Here is a 20,612-nt window from a genome sequence, read left to right on the forward strand (position 1 = left end):
CTCATGAACTTGCCATGTTATCAAGTTGCAAAACTTTGAGACAGGAATTGATGAGTTCTGGGCTGCCTTAAAGAATGAAACTAATCAGTAAACATGGGAGCCCAGTGTGTTGCAGAGGATTGTCAATCAATACTGGTGCCTGGAAAATAAAATTGTGTTATTTAGATCATATTGATTGGCTGCAGCTCACAGTCATTGATATTTACTTTGTGCTAATTGAATCTTTCAACGGTTGTTATTTTGCCCTGTTGTTTACTGTTGGTCCTCAGTGGGAGGGAGATGGGCAATAAAAAAAATAACAACTGCAAATAGATTGACTGCGTTATGAGGCTATGTGTGTCTTGTTTGCAAAAACATTTTATCTTGTGTATAGGGCTGATTTTAACCCAGCCTGCTCGACAGGAACCCAGGGAGGGTTAAAGTCGTTTCTGGGTCCTTCCCGGCCCCTACACCCACCACCATTTTAATTGTCCTGTTTGTGGCTGCGTGCCAGCCGCCCGCCCCAGGCAAGCAGGGGTCCCAATTAAAAAAATCAAAAGTTGTGCGTCAGTGATGTCATACCTGCTCCACTGCAGTTTTTCTCCAAATCACGGATGCCCTATCCAGTCTCAGACCCACCAGCAAAACCCAGCGGGATTGGTGTCTTAGAGCTCCTGAAGCTGTATAAAAAGGGGCTCTTAGCTTCAGATCACAGGATCTTTTGCTGTCTGGATTGTCAGGAGAGTTTCCAGCTTCCAGATCGTAAGCTCTACAGTTTAGTTGCCTTACAAACCTTTAGTCACACGTCTCTTATTATGGGAGCCATTCATGCTTCTTTATTCCGGATAGAACAAGACTTGGAGGAGGAGCAAGAGCTACAGCAACCACCAGCACCTGTACCTGTCAGGTGGGGTGGAGGGGCGGGGGAGGGAGCGGCTGCGTGCAGGAGGCCATACCCAGCTCACTGGGTCTACAGGCCAAGACTCACCACCTTGGACATATCTAAGGAGCAGTGCAGGAGGAAGCTATGCTTCTCCAGGTAGGCTTTTGCAGACCTCTGCAACCTCCTTCAACAGGACCTGCTGGACCAGGGGAGTATACCATACCAGCGTACCTCAAAGTTACCATAGCCCTGAGTTTTTACACCATTGGCACCTTTCAGGCTGCAACAGGTGACATCAGCCGCATCTCCCAGACTACAGTTCACAGCTGCATTAAGAATTTGTACAGTTTTCTTGATGTAAATTTGAGTGCGCATTCATTTCTGTGGCAATGAAACAGTACCTGGCGTAACCCCATGATTCAGTCCTATGGGTTATGTTGCTATGTTACATTGTTTAGTTTCTTTGTGGCCCCGTGAGGCATGGTATCTGGTTGTAAGGACATTTTTATTTATAATGAGACTGAAAATAGTCATTGCAGTTATCTAGATCTGAAAAATTAGCCTGTGTCATCTCTTCACAGATGCTGTGTATTTCCAGCATTTTCTGTTTTAATTACTGTAATATCATCATTACCATGAAGGTTTCTCCCCATATGTTCAAAAACACCAGTAACTATGATGTGTTTCTCAGTTAATCGTACCTAGTATTCTAAATATCAGTTTGAATGAAGTGATAAATCTTATCTGCAAGTCACCCCATCAATACAAAATAGCTAAAAATGTAAGGCAACATAACCAAACTTCTAATAGTCGAGGTAGAAAGAAAACACAGAATACAGGAAATCTGGAATAAAAATAGAGAATGCTGGAAATGCACAGTAGGTCGATGAGCATTTGAAAGCAAAAAGTAGGTTAATGTTGAAGGGAATAACCCTTCATCAGAACCCTATTAAGAACTTATAGTTCTACTGCCTTCCATGGTAGCAAGCAGAAATATTTGAAACTTGCTGACTCTTGTGTTTGTACAGGTGAAAGCTGCTACTGGTGAGGAAGTTTCAGCTGAAGACCTTGGAGGTGCTGATCTCCATTGCAGGTAAACTATCTTGTGTAGTATCTTTAGGAGATCTTATTGTCAATATATTTAGTGCAAACAAATGTACCTGTCATTCTAACAGGCTTAAAACTGTACTTTTGCAAGGGCTATCAATAAAAAGCATAATCTGTTCTGTTTCTTAAGGCAGTTGTTACAGTTAATGGATTTAAGATCCACATATAGTTTTTCACATAGTGTTATGTGCTATATGGATATTGCCACTTGGGTCAGAGTGTGAGACCACATTTATGTAATGAACGAATCTGAGTGTAACAGATGAACAACACAGATTGCTGAAAAATGTCACCCTAGGTTTTATTGTCTCAATTTCTTTATAACTTTACTGCAGATACTTACTTCCATGGACTCTTGTGTTGGTACAGGTGAAAGCTGATACCTGATCCCTGATAGATCTAATTTAGGGTGCGGTGGGTGGGTGGTAGGAGGGGAGACAGGGGTTCTGGATATAAACTATTGCTGATTGATTGCACTGTTGTGTGATTTGGTGTTGTGCTACTCGCGGGTACTCTCATTGTATAGGAAAGACATCCCTCTTGGCCATGTGCTTTATGTGAGTATGATATGGGGTGCATTGACTTGAAATAGTGATATGATGTTGGTTGAGGGATAAACATTGGCCAGGACTCCACTGCTCATCTTCGAATAGTGCCACGGGATCTTATACATCCACCTGAGAGGGCAGACAGGGCCCTGGTTTAACGTCCCAACTGAAAGACGGCACCTCCGACAGTGCAGCATTCCCTCAGTACTGAACTGGAGTGTCAGCCTAGATTTTGAATCAAGTCTCTGGAGTGGGGCTTGAACCAACAACATTCTGACTCAGAGCCAAGTGTGCTACCAACTGAACCACGGCTGACATGCTGCAGCCTCCACACACTAATAATACCAGAGTGAAATGGAGTGAGAAGGTCCAGCTACGCAGCAGAAATCTTAGCCTATTTTTGTCAACTGTTCGAAGAGTGAAGCACTAATTTCTAGGGAAAGAATTAGCTTGTGATCTGTGCCCAAAGAAACTGAAGCAAATTGTTGTTTTTTGACATTATCAAAGGCTCAAAGGTGAATTTGCAAAAATATATTTTTTAAATATTGTAATCTGGTTTACTGCTAGGTGAATTTAAGCAATAATTTACCTGTGAATTCTGCAGAAAATCTGGTGTAACCGATCACTATGCCTTGGATGACACTCACGCACTTCACTTGGCACGAAAGGTTGTACGAAATCTCAACTATCAGAAGAAAGTGGATGTAAGTATTTAAACTACTGAACAATAAACCTGCAGAATTTGTAGCCTGGGCTCATGCCCTAATTATACAACATTTTATACACAAAATTTATACTTGCAGAGGTGTTTATTCAGTGTACAAAACTTAGTACAAAGCAGCTAAATCTCTCATTTGATTCCTGCTAGAAAGGTCATTGAATTCTAACAACCATACCTAGTAAAATGACCCTAAATCTAATGTATGTCACAATATATCACAATAATATGACACACATTGAAATTTCCCTGTGACCTCTTGAGGCATCAGACATCATCTTGGTAGATTTAATTTGTTTGCATTCAGGTGGCCCTTAATACCATTTTGGATGCTAAGGTATTCTATGTGAGAGTTTGTGGACAATGAGACTGTTCCAGACTGCCACAGCTGCAAGAAATGTCTGCCTCGTGACAGCGTGGCTCAGAGTCGTTGAGCTGGAGTTAGAGACACTCCGACACATAAGGGAGGAAGAGGAATTACTGTATAATTTACTCCAGAGTACAGTCACACACCAGAGGAAAGCACAGGTGCAGGAAGGGGAGAGTGTGAGTGTCAGTCAGCTGGGTAAGGGGAATGTAGGAGAAGTAATTAAGAAGGTCCAGCAGACACTGCTCCTGTCCAATAGATATAAAGTGCTCAATACCTGTGAGGATAAGAAGAAAGACTGTGGGAAGGACAGCCAGAATGCTGACCAAGGCACTGTGAAGCAGGAGGGTGTTCAATGGGAAGAAGTGCAGAGTAGAAAAGTTGTAGTTATGGGGGATAGATCGAGTTTTCTTTGCAATCGGGATCGAGAGTCCCAAAGGGTGTGTTGCCTACCCAGCCAGGGTAAGGGACAGCTGGAAAAGAATCTGGAAAGGGAGGGGGAGGATTCAGTTGCTGTGCTCCATGTCGGAACCAATTACATAGGAAAGATTAGGGAAGAAGTCCTGCTAAGTCAGGAGTTAGGAGCTAAATTGAAAATCAGGACCTCACGGTTGGTAATTTTGGTATTCTTACCTGAACCACGTGCAAATTGGCATAGGGACAAACAGATTAGAAAAGCCCACACGTGGCTAAAGGAGGGGTTCCATTTTATTGGACATTGGCGCCAGTACTGGGACAGGAAGGAGCTGTACCGTTGCGACGGGCTGCACCCGAACCCGACTGGGACCAAGGTCCTAGTGGAAAGGATAACTAGGGCTGTAAATAAGACTAATAACATGGGAGGAGGGAATTGCTAGGAATTACGGAAACCTAACGACAAAAGAATTAGGAAAAGAGAGCAAAGGACAAACTAAAGGAAGGAATAAAGATAACACGAATGGGCAGGATTCATTAAAGCTACGGATAAAGTCATAGAGCATAAAGGTAAAATAACTACTAAAAACAAGGCGAGAGGCATAATAAAGGAAAATAAATTTAAACTGTTGGTACATGTGGTAAACCACTTTTATCGTTCACTATCGTTACACTATAGTTATCACTGTTATATCGTTACTCTATGGTTATCACTGTTCACACTGTTGTATCACTATACGAGGTCGCCTCTTGTCACGCTGCTATACCTGGGCTGACCACTGCTGACTCCGCCCATGACTCCACCTACCTGCCCAGGTATAAAGGTAGTCGACTGGCTGGCATTCCTCCTTGTTGTATCCGATCACCCACGAGGGTGGGCTCTGTTATTTAGCCAATAAAAACCTATAGTTACTTGCTTAACTCGTCGCTTTTCATTGGATGAATCGATAGGTATATCAATTTTATTGGCTAAATTTTAAAATGTCGACACTTGAGCAGTCAAACGACCAGCCAAACGACCAGCCAAGCGACCAGCCAGACGCCCAGCTACAACGGCCACAGCAGCCGGCCTGGCTGCGAGCCCTCAGACCACCGTACCTGGACCTAAACCCACAGGCAGCAAACTCAGCCCTCGACTTCGAACACTGGCTGAGCTGCTTCGAAGCCTACCTGGGAGAATCCGGCGTGCCTCAGAAATCCATGCTAAGAGTTCTGAACACCCAAGTGAGCCCTAAAGTATTCGCACTCATCCGGGACCTTAAAACATACGAGGACGCCATCAACCGGCTGAAAAGACAGTACCAAACCCCGGTAAATTCCATGTATGCCAGACACCTCCTAAGATCCCGCCCGCAACAGCCAGGAGAGCCCGTGGAGGAATTTTTACGGGTGCTACAAGCACTCGGCAGAGACTGTAACTTTAAAGCGGTAACGGCGGCAGAAAATACTGAAGACAATGTCCGCGATGCCTTCGTGAAAGGCCTGCGGTCCGACTACTCACGGCAAAGACTACTGGAAGCAAGGGACCTCGACCTGGACAAAGCTGCAGCCCTCGCTCTCTCTCTAGAGGTGGCCCATCGGGACCTCGAGGCATACTCAAGGTACTGTAACTCGCGACCCTGGGACTTGGGACCGACCCCGACCGCGATACCCCCCGCAGCAACCCCCCTGGGACCTACCTCAGCGTCGGCGTCCCGGACCCGATCGAGACCGCCACCCCCGGTACCGGCTCCGACATCGGACCCCCGCGATCGGGCCGCCGGCTGCTTCTTCTGCGGCCAGGCGAAACACCCGAGGTCGCGCTGCCCAGCCAGGAACTCTTACCTGCTCAAACTGCATGAAGAAAGGCCACTTCGCTAAGGCCTGCAGAGGTGGATCATCAGAGGCCAGCAGTGCCTCATGCGAGCTGTGGGGGCGGCCATCTTCCTTCAAGGCAACAGAGGCCAGCATCCCCACATGTGAGTCATGGGGGCGGCCATCTTTGATACAGGCAACCGACACCAGCAGTGCCTCATGTGAGTTATGGGGGCAGCCATCTTCTCCGCCATTTTGTCCAACCTCGTGGGAGACGCCATTTTACCCACCACGCCCGACCGCCACCGTGCCTCTAGACCCGACTACCGCCTCAACCGCAGACTACAACAACTCGCTCAGCTATACACTAGCCTCCGTCACACTGGACCAGGCCCGCCCGCATCACCTGTCCAAGTCGATGATGGACATCAAAGTAAACGGCCACGCCACGACCTGCCTGTTCGACAGCGGAAGCACGGAGAGCTTCATCCACCCAGACACGGTGAGCCACTACTCCCTCCCTGTCCTGCCAACACGCAACCGGATCTCGATGGCATCGAGGTCACACGCCACAGACATCAGCAGCTACTGTGTTGTGACCCTGTTGGTTAAGGGTACGGAGTATAAAAATTTTAAACTCCTCGTCCTGCCCCAGCTATGCGCTGCCGTCCTACTAGGCCTAGACTTCCAATCCCACCTCCAAAGCATCACGCTAGCATATGGCGGACCCCTCCCCCCACTCACAGTCGACAACCAGCAGATTTTAAACCGCCCACCGCGTAACACCTGCGGCCTATCCACCCTCAAGGTCCCGCCACCTTCCCTGTTCGCTAACCTCACCCCCGACTGCAAACCCGTCGCTACCAAGAGCAGGCGGTACAGCGCCGGGGACAGAGCTTTCATTAGCTTTGAGGTGCAGCGTCTCCTGAAGGAGGGCATCATCGAGGGGAGCACCAGCCCCTGGCGTGCCCAGGTCGTGGTCATTAAGACCGGCAATAAAAACCGCCTGGCCATCGACTACAGCCAGACCATAAACAGGTACACCCAGCTGGACGCATACCCCCTTCCCCGCATATCTGATATGGTCAATCAGATTGCGCAGTACCAGGTATTCTCCACCATCGACCTTAAGTCGGCCTATCACCAACTCCCTATCCGCCCTGAGGACCGCCAGTATACAGCCTTCGAGGCGAACGGCCGCCTCTACCACTTCCTTAGGGTTCCCTTCGGCGTCACCAACGGGGTTTCGGTCTTCCAAAGGGAGATGGACCGGATGGTTGACCAGAACGGGCTGCACGCCACGTTCCCCTATCTAGATAACGTCACCATCTGCGGCCGCGACCGGCAGGACCACGATGTTAATCTGGAGAGATTCCTCCGTACGGCCCAACGGCTGAACCTCACCTACAATAAGGATAAATGTGTGTTTAACACCTCGCGCGCCTTGCCATCCTCGGCTGTGTAGTAGAGAACGGAGTCATCGGCCCCGACCCCGAAAGAATGCGCCTCCTCATGGAGCTACCCCTCCCCCACTGTCCAAAGGCACTGAAGAGAACCCTGGGGCTCTTCGCCTACTATGCCCAATGGGTGCCCAATTATGCGGACAAAGCCAGACCCCTCATGAAGTCCACATCCTTCCCCCTTACGGAGGAAGCGTGCGCAGCCTTCTCCCTCATTAAGGGAGACATTGCCAAGGCCACAATGCACGCAGTGGATGAGTCCATCCCCTTCCAAGTCGAGAGCGATGCATCCGACTTCGCCCTAGCCGCCACCCTTAACCAGGAGGGGAGACCGGTGGCCGCCTTCTCAAGGACCCTACAGGGCCCTGAGATCCGACACTCGTCGGTCGAGAAGGAGGCCCAGGCGATTGTGGAGGCGGTACGACGCTGGAGGCACTACCTGGCAGGCAAACGATTTACCCTCCTTACCGACCAACGTTCGGTCGCTTTTATGTTTAATAACAAGCTGAGGGGCAAAATCAAGAATGACAAGATCTTGAGGTGGAGAATCGAGCTCTCCACCTATGATTATGATATCTTGTACCGGCCAGGTAAGCTGAACGAACCCCCCGATGCTCTGTCACGAATTACATGCGCCAGCGCGCAAAGTGATAGACTTCAGACCCTCCACAACGACCTCTGCCACCCTGGGGTCACCAGACTTTACCACTTCATTAAGGCCCGCAACCTGCCCTACTCCATCGAGGAGGTCAGGACCATGACCAGGAACTGCCAGACCTGTGCCGAGTGCAAATCGCACTTCTTTAGGCCGGACAGAGCAAGCCTGATCAAGGCCACCCGCCCCTTCGAGCGCCTGAGCATCGACTTTAAGGGGCCCCTCCCGTCCTCTGACCGTAATGTGTACTTCCTCAACATTGTTGATGAGTACTCCCGTTTCCCCTTTGCCTTCCCCTGCCCAGACATGACCAGTACCACGGTCATTAAATGCCTGAACGACCTCTTCGCCTTGTTCGGGTTCCCAAACTATATACATAGTGACCGGGGCTCCTCCTTCATGAGCGAGGAACTCCGTCAGTTCCTACTAGCGAGAGGTATTGCTGCAAGCAGGACCACCAGCTACAACCCCCGAGGGAACGGCCAGGTGGAAAGAGAGAACGCGACGGTATGGAAGGCCGTCCTCTTAGCCTTAAAGTCTAAGGGCCTCCCAACCTCCCGCTGGCAGGAAGTCCTCCCGGCAGCGCTGCATTCCACCTGGTCACTACTTTGCACTGCCATCAACGCCACCCCCCATGAACGAATGTTTGTTTTCCCCAGGAAGTCGACTACAGGAACCACGCTACCAACCTGGCTGACCTCTCCGGGGCCCGTCTTGCTGCGAAAGCACGTGAGGGCCCATAAAATGGACCCGCTGGTCGAGAGGGTGGACCTCCTGCACGCCAACCCCCAGTACGCCTATGTGGCATACCCAGACGGGCGGGAGGACACAGTCTCCTTGCGAGACCTCGCACCCTCGGGCACTCCGGAGACACCACCTTCACCCCCCCCCCCCACCACCCCCCCAATTCCAGCCCAGGTAGACGGCATGCCGGAACCCCACGAGCCTTCGCCGACCACGCAGACACCAGCATTAACACTGGATAATGCAACACCGCCGCTGCGACGATCAGAAAGGCTTACGAGGCCTCCGGACAGACTGACATACCAGAACTGGTAGTACACTTCACCCCGCCGGACTCAAATCTAAACAAGGGGTGAATGTGGTAAACCACTTTTATCGTTACACTATAGTTATCACTGTTATATCGTTACTCTATGGTTATCACTGTTCACACTGTTGTATCACTATACGAGGTCGCCTCTTGTCACGCTGCTATACCTGGGCTGACCACTGCTGACTCCGCCCATGACTCCACCTACCTGCCCAGGTATAAAGGTAGTCGACTGACTGGCATTCCTCCTTGTTGTATCCGATCACCCACGAGGGTGGGCTCTGTTATTTAGCCAATAAAAACCTATAGTTACTTACTTAACTCGTCGCTTTTCATTGGATGAATTGATAGGTATATCAGTACAGCAATGTACATAGTATTCAAAACAAAATGGATGAATTGGAGGCAATAATTTGTAGCGATGATCCGGTGGGATCACTGAATCATGGCTAGATAGAGAACAGGATTGGCAGCTAGATATTGCCGGATATAACACATTTAGGAAGGAAAGGGAAAGAAGGAGGGGAGGTGGATTTCTGTACCAGTTAAAGATAACATAATGGCGGTAGAATAAAAGGATGTGACTAGCAGAAAGATAGATACAGAATCCATATGGATTGAGTTAAAAGATAAGGGATCCATCACCCTTTTTATTATTCGTTCCTTGGATGTGGGCATCGTTGGCAAGGCCACCATTTATTGCCCACCCCTAATTGCCCTTGAGAAGGTGGTGGTCAGCTGTCTTCTTGAACCACCGCAGTCCTTGTGGTGAAGGTACTCCCACAGTGCTGTTAGGGAGGGAGTTACATAGAAACATAGAAGATAGGAGCAGGAGTAGGCCATTCAGCCCCTCGAGCCTGCTCCGCCATTTAATGAGATCATGGCTGATCATCCAAATTCAGTACCCTGTCCCTGCTTTCTCCCCATATCCCTTGATCACTTTAGCCTTAAGAAATATATCTAACTCCTTCTTGAATATATTTAATGAATTGGCCTCCACTGCCTTGTGTGGTAGAGAATTCCACAGGTTCACCACTCTCTGGGTGAAGAAATTCCTCCTCACCTCTGTCTTAAATGGCTTAGCCCTTATCCTTAGACTGTGACCCCTGGTTCTGGACTCCCCCGCCATCCCCCTGCATCTAGTCTGTCTAGTCCTGTTAGAATTTTATATGTTTCAATGAGATCCCCTCTCATTCTTCTAAACTCCAGCGAATATAAGCCCAATTGACCCAATCTCTCCTCATACGTCATTCCTGCTACCCCAGGTGTCAGTCTGGGAAAATCTTCGCTGCACTCCCTCCATGGCAAGAACATCCTTCCTCAGATAAGGCAACCAAAGCTGCATACAATACTCAAGGTCTGGTCTCACCAAGGCCCTGTACAACTGCAGCAAGACATCCTTGCTCCTGTATTCGAATCCTCTTGCTATGAAGGCCAACATACCATTTGCCTTCTTAACTGCCTGCTGCACCTGCATGCTTACCTTCAGCGACTGGTGCACAAGGACACCCAGGTCTCGTTGCACTTCCCCTTCTCCCAATTTATTGCCGTTCAGATAATAATCTGCCTTCCTGTTTTTGCCACCAAAGTGGATAACCTTGCATTTATCCACATTATACTGCATCTGCCCAATCACCCAACCTGTCCAAATCATACTGGAGTTTCTCGGCATCCTCCTCACAGCACACACGCCCACCCAGCTTTGTGTCGTCTGCAAATTTGGAGATACTACATCTAGTTCCCTCATCTAGATCATTAATATATATTGTGAATAGCTGGGGTCCGAGCACCGATTCCTGTGGTACCCCAGTAGTCACTGCCTGCCACTCGGAAAAGGACCCGTTTATTCCAACTCTTTGCTTCCTGTCTGCCAACCAGTTCTCTATCCAAGTCAGTACCTTACCCCCAATCCTGTGTGCTTTAACTTTGCATGCTAATCTCTTATGCGGGACCTTATCGAAAGCCTTCTGAAAGTCCAAATACACCACATCCACTGGTTCTCCCTTATCTATTCTAGCAGTCACATCCTCAAAAAATTCCAGTAGATTAGTCAAGCATGATTTCCCTTTTGTAAATCCATGTTGACTTTGTCTGATCCTGTTGCTGTTTTCCAAGTGCTCTGCTATTACATCTTTTATAATGGACTCTAGCATTTTCCCCACTACCGATGTCAGGCTTACTGGTCTATAATTCCCCGTTTTCTCTCTACCACCTTTTTTAAATAGTGGGGTTACATTAGCTACCCTCCAATCCATGGGAACTGTGCCAGAATCTATAGAATTTTGGAAGATGACCAGCAATGCATCTGTGGTGTATGTGCCTTTAAGAGCCCCCTGTGTACTGTAATGCCGGTAATGGCCACTCGGGCTATATAAGCCTGTATAGTGTCTTGTATCTGTTAGTTCACCTCCAGACTTTGTTCAGTAAACACCTGTGAAACCAACTCCTGCATTCCGTGTCTCAATTAACACACGGATACAACAGCATCTACTATTTCTAGGGCCACTTCCTTAAGTACCCTAGGATGTAGATCATCAGGCCCTGGGGATTTATTGGCCTTCAATCCCATTAATTTCCCTAACACCATTTCCCTACAAATACAGATTTCATTCAGTTCCTCCCTCTCATTAGACCCTATGTTCCCCGACATTTCTGGGAGGTTATTTGTGTCCTCCTTTGTGAAGACAGAACCAAAGTATGTCAGCCATTTCTTTGTTCCCCATTATAAATTCCCCTGATTCTGACTGCAAAGGACCTATGTTAGACTTCACCAATCTTTTTCTCTTCACATATCTATAGAAGCTTTTACAGTCAGTTTTTATGTTCCCTGCAAGCTCACTCTCATATTCTATTTTCCCCCTCTTAATTAATCCTTTTGTCCTCCTTTGCTGAATCCTAAATTGCTCCCAATCCTCAGGTTTGCTGCTTTTTCTGGCCAATTTATATGTCCTCTCCTTGGATCTTATGCTATCCCTAATTTCCCTTGTTAGCCATGGTTGAGTCACCTTTTTTGTTTTATTTGTATGCCAAACTGGGATGAACAAATTCTGTAGTTCATCCATGCGATCTTTAAATGTTTGCCATTGCCTATCCACCGTCAACCCTTTAAGTAAGGTTCCCCAATCCATCCTAGCCAACTTGCGCCTTATACCATCATAGTTTCCTTTATTTAAATTCAGGACCCTAGTCTCTGAGTCAACTACTTTACTCTCCATCTTAATGAAGAATTCTATCATATTATGATCGCTCATCCCCAAGGGGCCTCACACAACAAGATTGCTAATCAATCAATCCAGGATTTTGACCCAGCGACAATGAAAGAACAGCGATATAGTTCCAAGTCAGGATGGTGTGTAACGTAGAGGGGAAGTTGGAGGTGGTGGTGTTCCCATGCGCCTGCTGCCCTTGTTCTTCTAGGTGGTAGAGAGCTCGGGTTTGGGAGGTGCTGTCGAAGAATAGGGGTACACTAAACCATCAAATAGTGGATGGGAATTGGAGGAAGAAATAGGTAGGCAAATCTATGAGGTGAGTAGCAGACGTAGAATAATAATCATGGCAGATTTCAACTACCCCCAAATAAAGAGGCAGGAAGAAGTAGCGAAAGGAGCAAAGGAATCGACTTTTTACACTATACAGGACTCCTTTCTTACTCAGTACGTAAGAAGTCCAACAGGAAAAGAATCACTGCTGGATTTTGTAATGGGTACTGAACCAGAACAGGTAGGAGAAGTAAGAGGAGGAGAACATCAGTAGTAGTGATCACAACATAGTAAGATTAGGATTGAGAGTGACATAAGTAGGACAAAAACTACGGTAATAGATTGTGAAAGAGCAAATTATGAGGAAATGAGGGTGGAACTAAAGAAGGTAAACTGGGTGAAAATCTTGAACAAAGAGACATAAAAACAGTGGGAAATCTTTAAAATGGTAATCAATAGAGTTCAAAAGAAACATATTCCACTAAAAGCCATAAACAAGCAAGCTAATTATGGGGCACCGTGGATGATTAAAGAATTAAAGGGAAAATTGAATCTAAAGAAAAATACATATAAGAAGTACTTAGATAGTAAAGGAAAGAAACCATAAAGCAAAACACTGCCAATGCTCGAAATCTGAAATTAAAACAGAAAATGCTGGTCAGTCAGCATCTGTGGAGAAAGTAAAATGGTTAGGTTAACATTTCTGGTCAGGGAAGATTCATATCCACAGGTTTCTTTATGCACTTCCATTGCTTGACCTGCTGAGTATTTCCACAATTTTCTGTTTTTCTTTCCCACTTTTGAAAATGCTGTAATCACCCATCTCCTATCTAAAACCTCTGTTTTCTTTAAGTTCTTGAAGGCATTGGTGCCACTAAGCGCCATGACCATCCCCTGTTCAAATCCCTTCAATCTGGCTTCCACCTTGCCTACACTCTGAGACCACTGTGTTGATTCCTATTCCTAGGATTCTTAAGTGTGGGCTTAGCTTTCATATTTAAGACAGTGATGCCCAGCCTTTTTATTCTTGTGGGTGACACTGGTAAGGCAATATTTATTGCTTATCCCCAGTTGGAATGAGGGCAGTAAGAGTCAGCTACTTCGGAACTGGGATCACATCTATTCTTTCTCAGATATGGGCAAGGCGCCATTCTGATTTTGGGAGGAAATGGTCCATTGTATGTGCAGGGGTAGGAGTGTCAGATCTCTTCCTTGAAGAACATTAATGAACCACTTGGGTTTTTAGGACAGTCTTTCAGTTTTCTTGTTAATTCTTTTCTGGTGCCAGCTACAAATTGCCATGTTTATTGAATTTAGTTTCATGTCTAACATTTCGCAGTTCGCCATCCATTGCTGCATCCGGGAGGTCACAGAAGCTGTCTACAGAAGGAGAAGGGACTACATTTCCTTCCCCATGACCAGAGGGAAGCAGGACGAGCGTGCACGTGGCTATGCCAAGATAGCGGGCTTCCCCATGGTGCAGGGCGCCATTGACTGCACCCACGTGGCTTTGCAGGCACCCCATAACAATCCTGAAGTATTCCGTAACCGCAAAGGATACCATTCACTTAATGTGCAGCTGGTGTGCGACCACAGATAGCAAATGCTCACTGTCAATGACCGCTATCCTGGCAGCAGTCACGATGCCATCATCCTGCGCCAGCACTCTTCCAGCCGCCACAGCAAGCTCGCGGCTGGCTGGTCGGAGACGAGGGCTAGCCGCTCTCCACCTGGCTCATGACTCCCCTCCGCAACCCCAGCACTGCTGCTCAGCACTCATACAATGAGCACCATGCTGCCACCAGGCACATCATCGAGCAGACCATCGGAGTGCTCAAGCATCGGTTCCGCTGCTTTGACTGCTCGGGAGGGGCCCTCCAGTACTTGGCTGAGCAGGTGTCCCTTTTCGTCGTGGTGTGCTGCATGCTGCACAACTTGGCCATCATGAGGGCCCAGCCATTGCCACAAGGCATAGCGGGACCACCTCAAGAGGAGGAAGAGGGAGAAGAGGAGGAGCAACAGGAGGAGCCTTCTGGAAGGGCGGTCTGTGATCGCCTGATCAGACTGTGGTTCCAATAAATTCTACCCCACATCCCGGTTGCTGACCACATGCCCGTCATTCCATACATTTCGCTTGCCAGCTCACAGCTGAAATGAGAGACAGCGCAAAATCAGCAAAATTCCATTAATATATCAACATTCAGTAAACACATATATACAGCAACAATATTAATGAATCACTCTTGTGCAAACCCTTACTTCCCCTCTTTACGGTGCCTTTTCCTAATCTACTGCTCCTACGTAGTCTGTTCCCATTGGCTGCAGCAGGGCTGGTGGAAGGCTGCTGAGTGTCGGTACCAGAGACTACAGATGGCCTAGCAGGACGCCCTCGCCCAGCTCTGAGCCTGGAAGGCACGGCTGTAAACTGCACCACCTCAGGCTGGGCGGTGGCAGTCTGGCCTGGCTGGATGACAGGCAGCGACAAGGACAGTGGCGGAGTGGCAGTGGTGGGAGCAGGAATGCTGTCACCCTGAGAGAGGACAGTGGGTTCCTGCTCGACTGACACACTGCCACTCCCCTGAGGCAGCACCTCAGCATCTGGAGCACAGATTGCTGGCCTGCTGCGACACCGTGGGATCCCCGGTGGACTGTGGTGGACCCAGCGACGATGGCAGCAGTCATAGCTTGGGTGGCATCAAGCTGAGACTGCAGGAGAGCAGTCTGTGACTCGATGGCAGCAACCATTGACTGCATTACAGCACTAAGACGTTTCTTGGCTTCCGCCTGTGCTGCAGTGGATACAGCCACATCGCCCATGACACGCGGCATGAGGCCTGGGTCCCCACCGTCTCTCAGGGAGTCCACCATCCTTGGCAGATGGGCTCCATGGTGTGTGCAGAGCTCTGTGCAATGTTGGAGGCGGACTCCTCCACGCTCCTTACCATTGCTGACAGGCTCTCAGGTACCCTTGCCATTGAACCTATGATCTCTGTGTGCATGCCCATCACCCTTCTTGTGAACGCCTCCCCATCGAGTTCCTCATCTGAGTCCTGTACAGCAGAACTTGCCATCTGGGGAGCTGGCTCCCGAGCTACCATTTCCCCCTGGCTTTGCTGCCTGCTCATTCCCGGTGCATCACCCAGTGCAAACCCCTCTACTAAATTTGCCTCTAAAGATCACGTAGTCCCAGTATCTGAGGTGGTGTCCGCGGGTGAGACATGCAGTGACGTGGTGCTTTCTTCCTCCTCTTCTCCCGCCTCACTCTCTCTGGGAGGCTCAGGGACAGGCTGGTCAGCTGGCTGCTGATTACCTGAAAGCATAGAGGCACAAGACTCGCATTAAGGTGAGGGCAGGGGAGCAGGAAGGGAGCAAGGAATGCAGACAGTATAATGAGCTAGAAAGTGGGAAAGGCTTGTGCTGTGAGGGGAAAGTGGGATGAGAGAAGGAGAGGGGATGAACATACCGTTGTTACCCCAAGGGGGTCGATGTCACCAACGGCCACAGTGCCCACCACCTGGTGCCCAATGACTCAACACTCACTCCTCCAGGTCTGTAAGCTGTTGGATGTTCGCTTCACCCCCGCCTGTTCATTGCTGCTCTCTCCTATTGTGGGCCAGCTTGACCTGCAAGAGAAAGGAAAGTGTGTGAGAGTGCAGCTATGTGTTTGGGAGATGTGCCTGCCATAGTTAAATAGCTGTGATTGTAGGCAAGACATGAGATGTGGATGTGAGTTTTAGTAGGTGGAGATGCTTGATGGGTGAGTGGTGGGGGTGTGGTGGTTTGTGCAGTGTGTACAGACTGAGGTTCAGATGCTGGTATGTAGGACTTGTTGAAGCATGTACTCACCCTGACCACCCGAGTGAGGTTGTTGAATTTTTTACGGCACTGTGTGAGGGTCCTGTTGACCACACTGCTGGCCGAGATGTCCTGTGCCACTTCCCTCCACATTGCCCTGAAGACATGGCGCAATAGCCTCCTTCTTTCGACTGCTGCGACCAATACCTCCAATGCCTGGTCGCCGAAACGGCGAGCTCTCTCCCTGGGACTGGGATCAGCCATGAGGATAAGAGGTGTAGCTGTTGAGTTGCTTGGAGGTCGTCTTCAGAGCCAGCAATGTTGAGAATGAGGTTGTGCAGAATGATTTAACCTCCCCTTTAAGAACGGGAAGGAGCCAGTGTGAATGATGGGTCCCGATTGGACTGCACTTGAAATTGGTTATAGCTCTGCGGGTAGCGCCCCGCTCTCTGTGTGTAGTGCCCTAAGTTAGGTGATTAGTGCTTGATTTAGTGCTCCAGTTCTCTCTTGGAGCGCTAACAATCAATTTAGTGGGAGGTCAGAAAGATTAGCGCCTGGTGCTAATTCTCCAACTTCTAAAAATTTAGCGGCCCAACCGGGACAATACCGAATTTCTAGCCCTGAAGGTTGTGAACGAACAGCAACACCTAGAGGTTTAAATACTTCCCTGAAAATGTAAGTGTTGGTAGATAAAGCTGTAAAAAGGCAAATAGAATTTTGGCTTTTATAGATGGGGGCAGAAGAGTACAAGAGTAAAGAAGTAATGAATTTATACAAAAGATTGATTATGCCATAGTTAAAGCACTGTGTGCTGTTTTGGTAGCCCCATTATCGAAAGGACATTAAAGCCATAGAGAGTATTCTGCATAGATCCGCCAGGATGATTCTAAGGATGGGAATCTATAATTATGAGGAGAGATTTAAGGTACTGGAACTATTTCTAATAAAGCAGGGAAGGCTAAGAGAAGATTTAATAGAGGTTTTTAAAATTATGAAGAGTTTTGATAGAGTGAATAGGGAAAGCCTATTTACTGGTGATTGGAGAGTCGGTGACAAAAGGTCCTGGAGAGTGAGGTTAGGAGAAATCTCTTTACACAGAATGTTGTTGGGGCATGGAATGCTTTGCTACAGGGAATGGTTGAGGCAGAGAGCATTTATCCTTTTAAGGGTAAATTGGACAAATACTTGAAGCACAAAAAAGTACATAGTTATGGAGATAGAGTAGGACTGTAATATTCATTTTGGACTGGTCTAATAAAGAGCCAGTACAGATATAATTGGCTGAATGCCCTTCTCCTGTGATGTAAACTTCTATAGTTCTAATATTTTACAATCTTACTAACTTGAATAATAGGCATTTGAATCTATAACTCACAATTCAAGTTTTATATCCTGCTGCCTGAAATCTGTTTGTTTCCAATATTCTGTAATTATAATGCTGGCTGAATTTGATTGATGCCCTTCCTAGCCCTGTTGATTGGTCCTGTACACTCTTTACTGTGTCATTTTTCAATAGGCTTGTCAGTGTAACAATCAGAAAGCTCAAATATTGGTTGAATGTTTTCCTTTTGGTTGATACCCCTGTAAATGAACTTTGAACCAATGAGAAAGGTGAACCAACCAATCAGAAAGCTGAGACTACAAACAAACAGACAGATCGATACAAACAATGTTATTATATAGATAAATGTAGGGACATACATGCACATATCTACTTTACAGAATGGTTTGGAAATTGCAAACAGCAGTCTTACTGATGGTGGACCCTGCCTCATTTTATTTCCATAGTGTCCATTAGGTCATCAATAATAATCTGACCATATTTTACTCATGAACAGGGCATATTTCTATCGAAAGTGTAATATGTTTTCTAAACCAGTTGAAATCATTATTAATCATATAATTAGCAGCCTGGATCCAAGGAGATTATTTACAATTCCTATGGTGGCAGTCCGATCTTCTCTCTTGCATGGGTTTGTCCCCGTAACTTGTTGCATTAAGTAAGGACATTGGGGAAAAATTCGGTATCGCCCTGTTTTGGGCGCAATTAACGGCTGGGCGCAAAGTTTAGCGCCTGCCGCTAATTATCGCCTCTGACTGCAAACTTGGCTTTTATCGCCCCTTGGAGCGCTAAATCAGGAGTTACACATCTCTCTTAAGGCGCTAACGCCGAGGAGCAAGATGCTACCTCAGAGCGCTGGCAAAGCTCGTGATGTCAGTCAGCATTGAAACACAGACACACCGGCGCCAGCCAGTTCTTAAAGGGGAGGGTTGATCTTGCTCTCCATCCACACCCTGCTCATTGCAGCCTTGAATCTCGGCCTGGAGAGACCTGTAAATCAAATCTGCTGGAAAGAACAATGGAGAGGCCCAGGGAAAGAGCTCAGAGTGCAGCCCCCATAGTCTCTTCTAAATCGATACAAGGAAAGTCAAATCAAAATGAACCTGCAAAGTGCTGCTCAGCACCCAAAACTCCTTCACACAGCGTTGAATCTCTCCAGAAGTCTCTCTCTCTCTCAGAATGGTGGCATAGTGGTTAGCACTGTTGCCTCACAGCGCCAGGGACCCGGGTTCGAATCCGGCCTCGGGCGACTGTGTGGAGTTTGCACATTCTCCCCGTGTTTGCGTGGGTTTCCTCCGGGTGCTCCGGTTTCCTCCCACAGTCCAAAGATGTGCGGGTTAGGTTGATTGGCTATGATAAATTGACCCTTAGTGTTAGGGGGATTAAATACGTGAGGTTACGGGGATAGGGTGGGATATGTGTTGGTGTAGGGGTTACGGGGATCGGGTGGGATATATGTCGGTGCAGGCTTGATGGGCCGAAATGGCCTCTATCTGCACTGTGGGGTTTCTGTGATTCTGTGAATGCGTGGTGCAAAAATGTCGCTGACAAAAAAAGGCAGGAAGCGGTCGCCTTTAAATAGCGCTCCCCCAGTCCACAGTAAATAATAATTCTAAAAGGTCTAAGAGCGTTAAAAAAAACAAGCCTGAAGGCTTTGTGTCTTAATGCGAGGAGCATTCGTAATAAGCTGGATGAATTAGCTGCGCAAATAGAGGTAAATGAATATGATATGATTGGGACTATGGAAACATGGCTCCAGGGTGGCCAAGGCTAGGAACTCAACATCCAGGGGTATTCAATATTCAGGAAAGATAGGCAAAAAGGAAAAGGAGATGGGGTAGCATTGCTGGTTAAAGAGGGGATTAACACAATTGTAAGGAAGGATATTAGCTCTGATGATGTGGAATCTGTATGGGTAGAACTGAGAAATACCATGGGGCAGAAAACGTTAGTGGGAGTGGTATATAGACCCCCAAACAGTAATGCGGAGGCTGGGGATGGCATTAAAAGGGAAATTAGAGAAGCGGGCAATAAGGGCACAGCAGTTATCATGCGTGACTTTAATCTACATATAGATTGGGCTAACCAAATTAGTAACAATACTGTGGAGGAGGAATTCCTGGAGTGTATACGGGATGATTTCCTGGACCAAGATGTCGAGGAACCAACTAGAGATCAGGCCATCTTAGACTGGGTATAATGTAATGAGAAAGGATTAATTAGCAATCTTGTTGTGCGAGGCCCCTTGGGTCGGAGCGATCATAATATGATAGAATTCTTCATTAAGATGGAGAGTGAAGTAGTTGACTCAGAGACTAGGGTCCTGAATTTAAATAAAGGAAACTACGATGGTATGAAGCGCGAGTTGGGTAGGATTGATTAGGGAATGTCACTCAAAGGGTTGACGGTGGATAGGCAATGGCAAACATTCAAAGGATCGCATGGATGAACTACAGAATTTGTTCTTCCCAGTTTGGCATACAGATAAAACAAAAAAGGCGACTCAACCATGGCTAACAATGGAAATTAGGGATAGCATAAGATCCAAGGAGAGGACATATAAATTGGCCAGAAAAAGCAGTAAACCTGAGGATTGGGAGCAGTTTAGGATTCAACAAAGGAGGACAAAGGGATTAATTAAGAGGGGGAAAATAGAATATGAGAGTAAGCTTGCAGGGAACATAAAAACTGACTGTAAAAGCTTCTATAGATATGTGCAGAGAAAAAGATTGGTGAAGTCAAGCGTAGGTCCTTTGCAGTCAGAATCGGGGGAATTTATAATGGGGAACAAAGAAATGGCTGACCAATTAAATACATACTTTGGTTCTGTCTTCACAAAGGAGGACACAAATAACCTCCCAGAGATGTCGGGAACATAGGGTCTAATGAGAGGGAGGAACTGAAAGAAATCAGTATTTGTAAGGAAATGGTGTTAGCGAAATTGATGGGATTGAAGGCCGATAAATCCCCAGGGTCTGATAATCTACATCCTAGGGTATTTAAGGAAGTGGCCCTAG

General features: G+C 47.4%; 1 protein-coding gene across 2 annotated transcripts in view; it reads left to right on the forward strand.

Moving 5' to 3' along the window:
* Positions 1–20,612, forward strand: part of mccc2 (methylcrotonyl-CoA carboxylase subunit 2) — a 221,402-nt gene that overhangs the window by 82,665 nt on the left and 118,125 nt on the right. For both annotated transcript variants that reach the window (XM_085989936.1, XM_085989927.1), the window contains 2 exons: positions 1,891–1,955; positions 3,122–3,221. In XM_085989936.1, the coding sequence (XP_085846062.1) occupies positions 1,891–1,955; positions 3,122–3,221 (165 nt within the window). The remainder of the gene's footprint in view (positions 1–1,890; positions 1,956–3,121; positions 3,222–20,612) is intronic.

The sequence above is a fragment of the Somniosus microcephalus genome, chromosome 1, assembly GCF_052327205.1.
Source record: "Somniosus microcephalus isolate GS21.2 chromosome 1, FLI_Smic_1.0, whole genome shotgun sequence".
NCBI classification, from domain to species: Eukaryota; Metazoa; Chordata; class Chondrichthyes; order Squaliformes; family Somniosidae; genus Somniosus; species Somniosus microcephalus.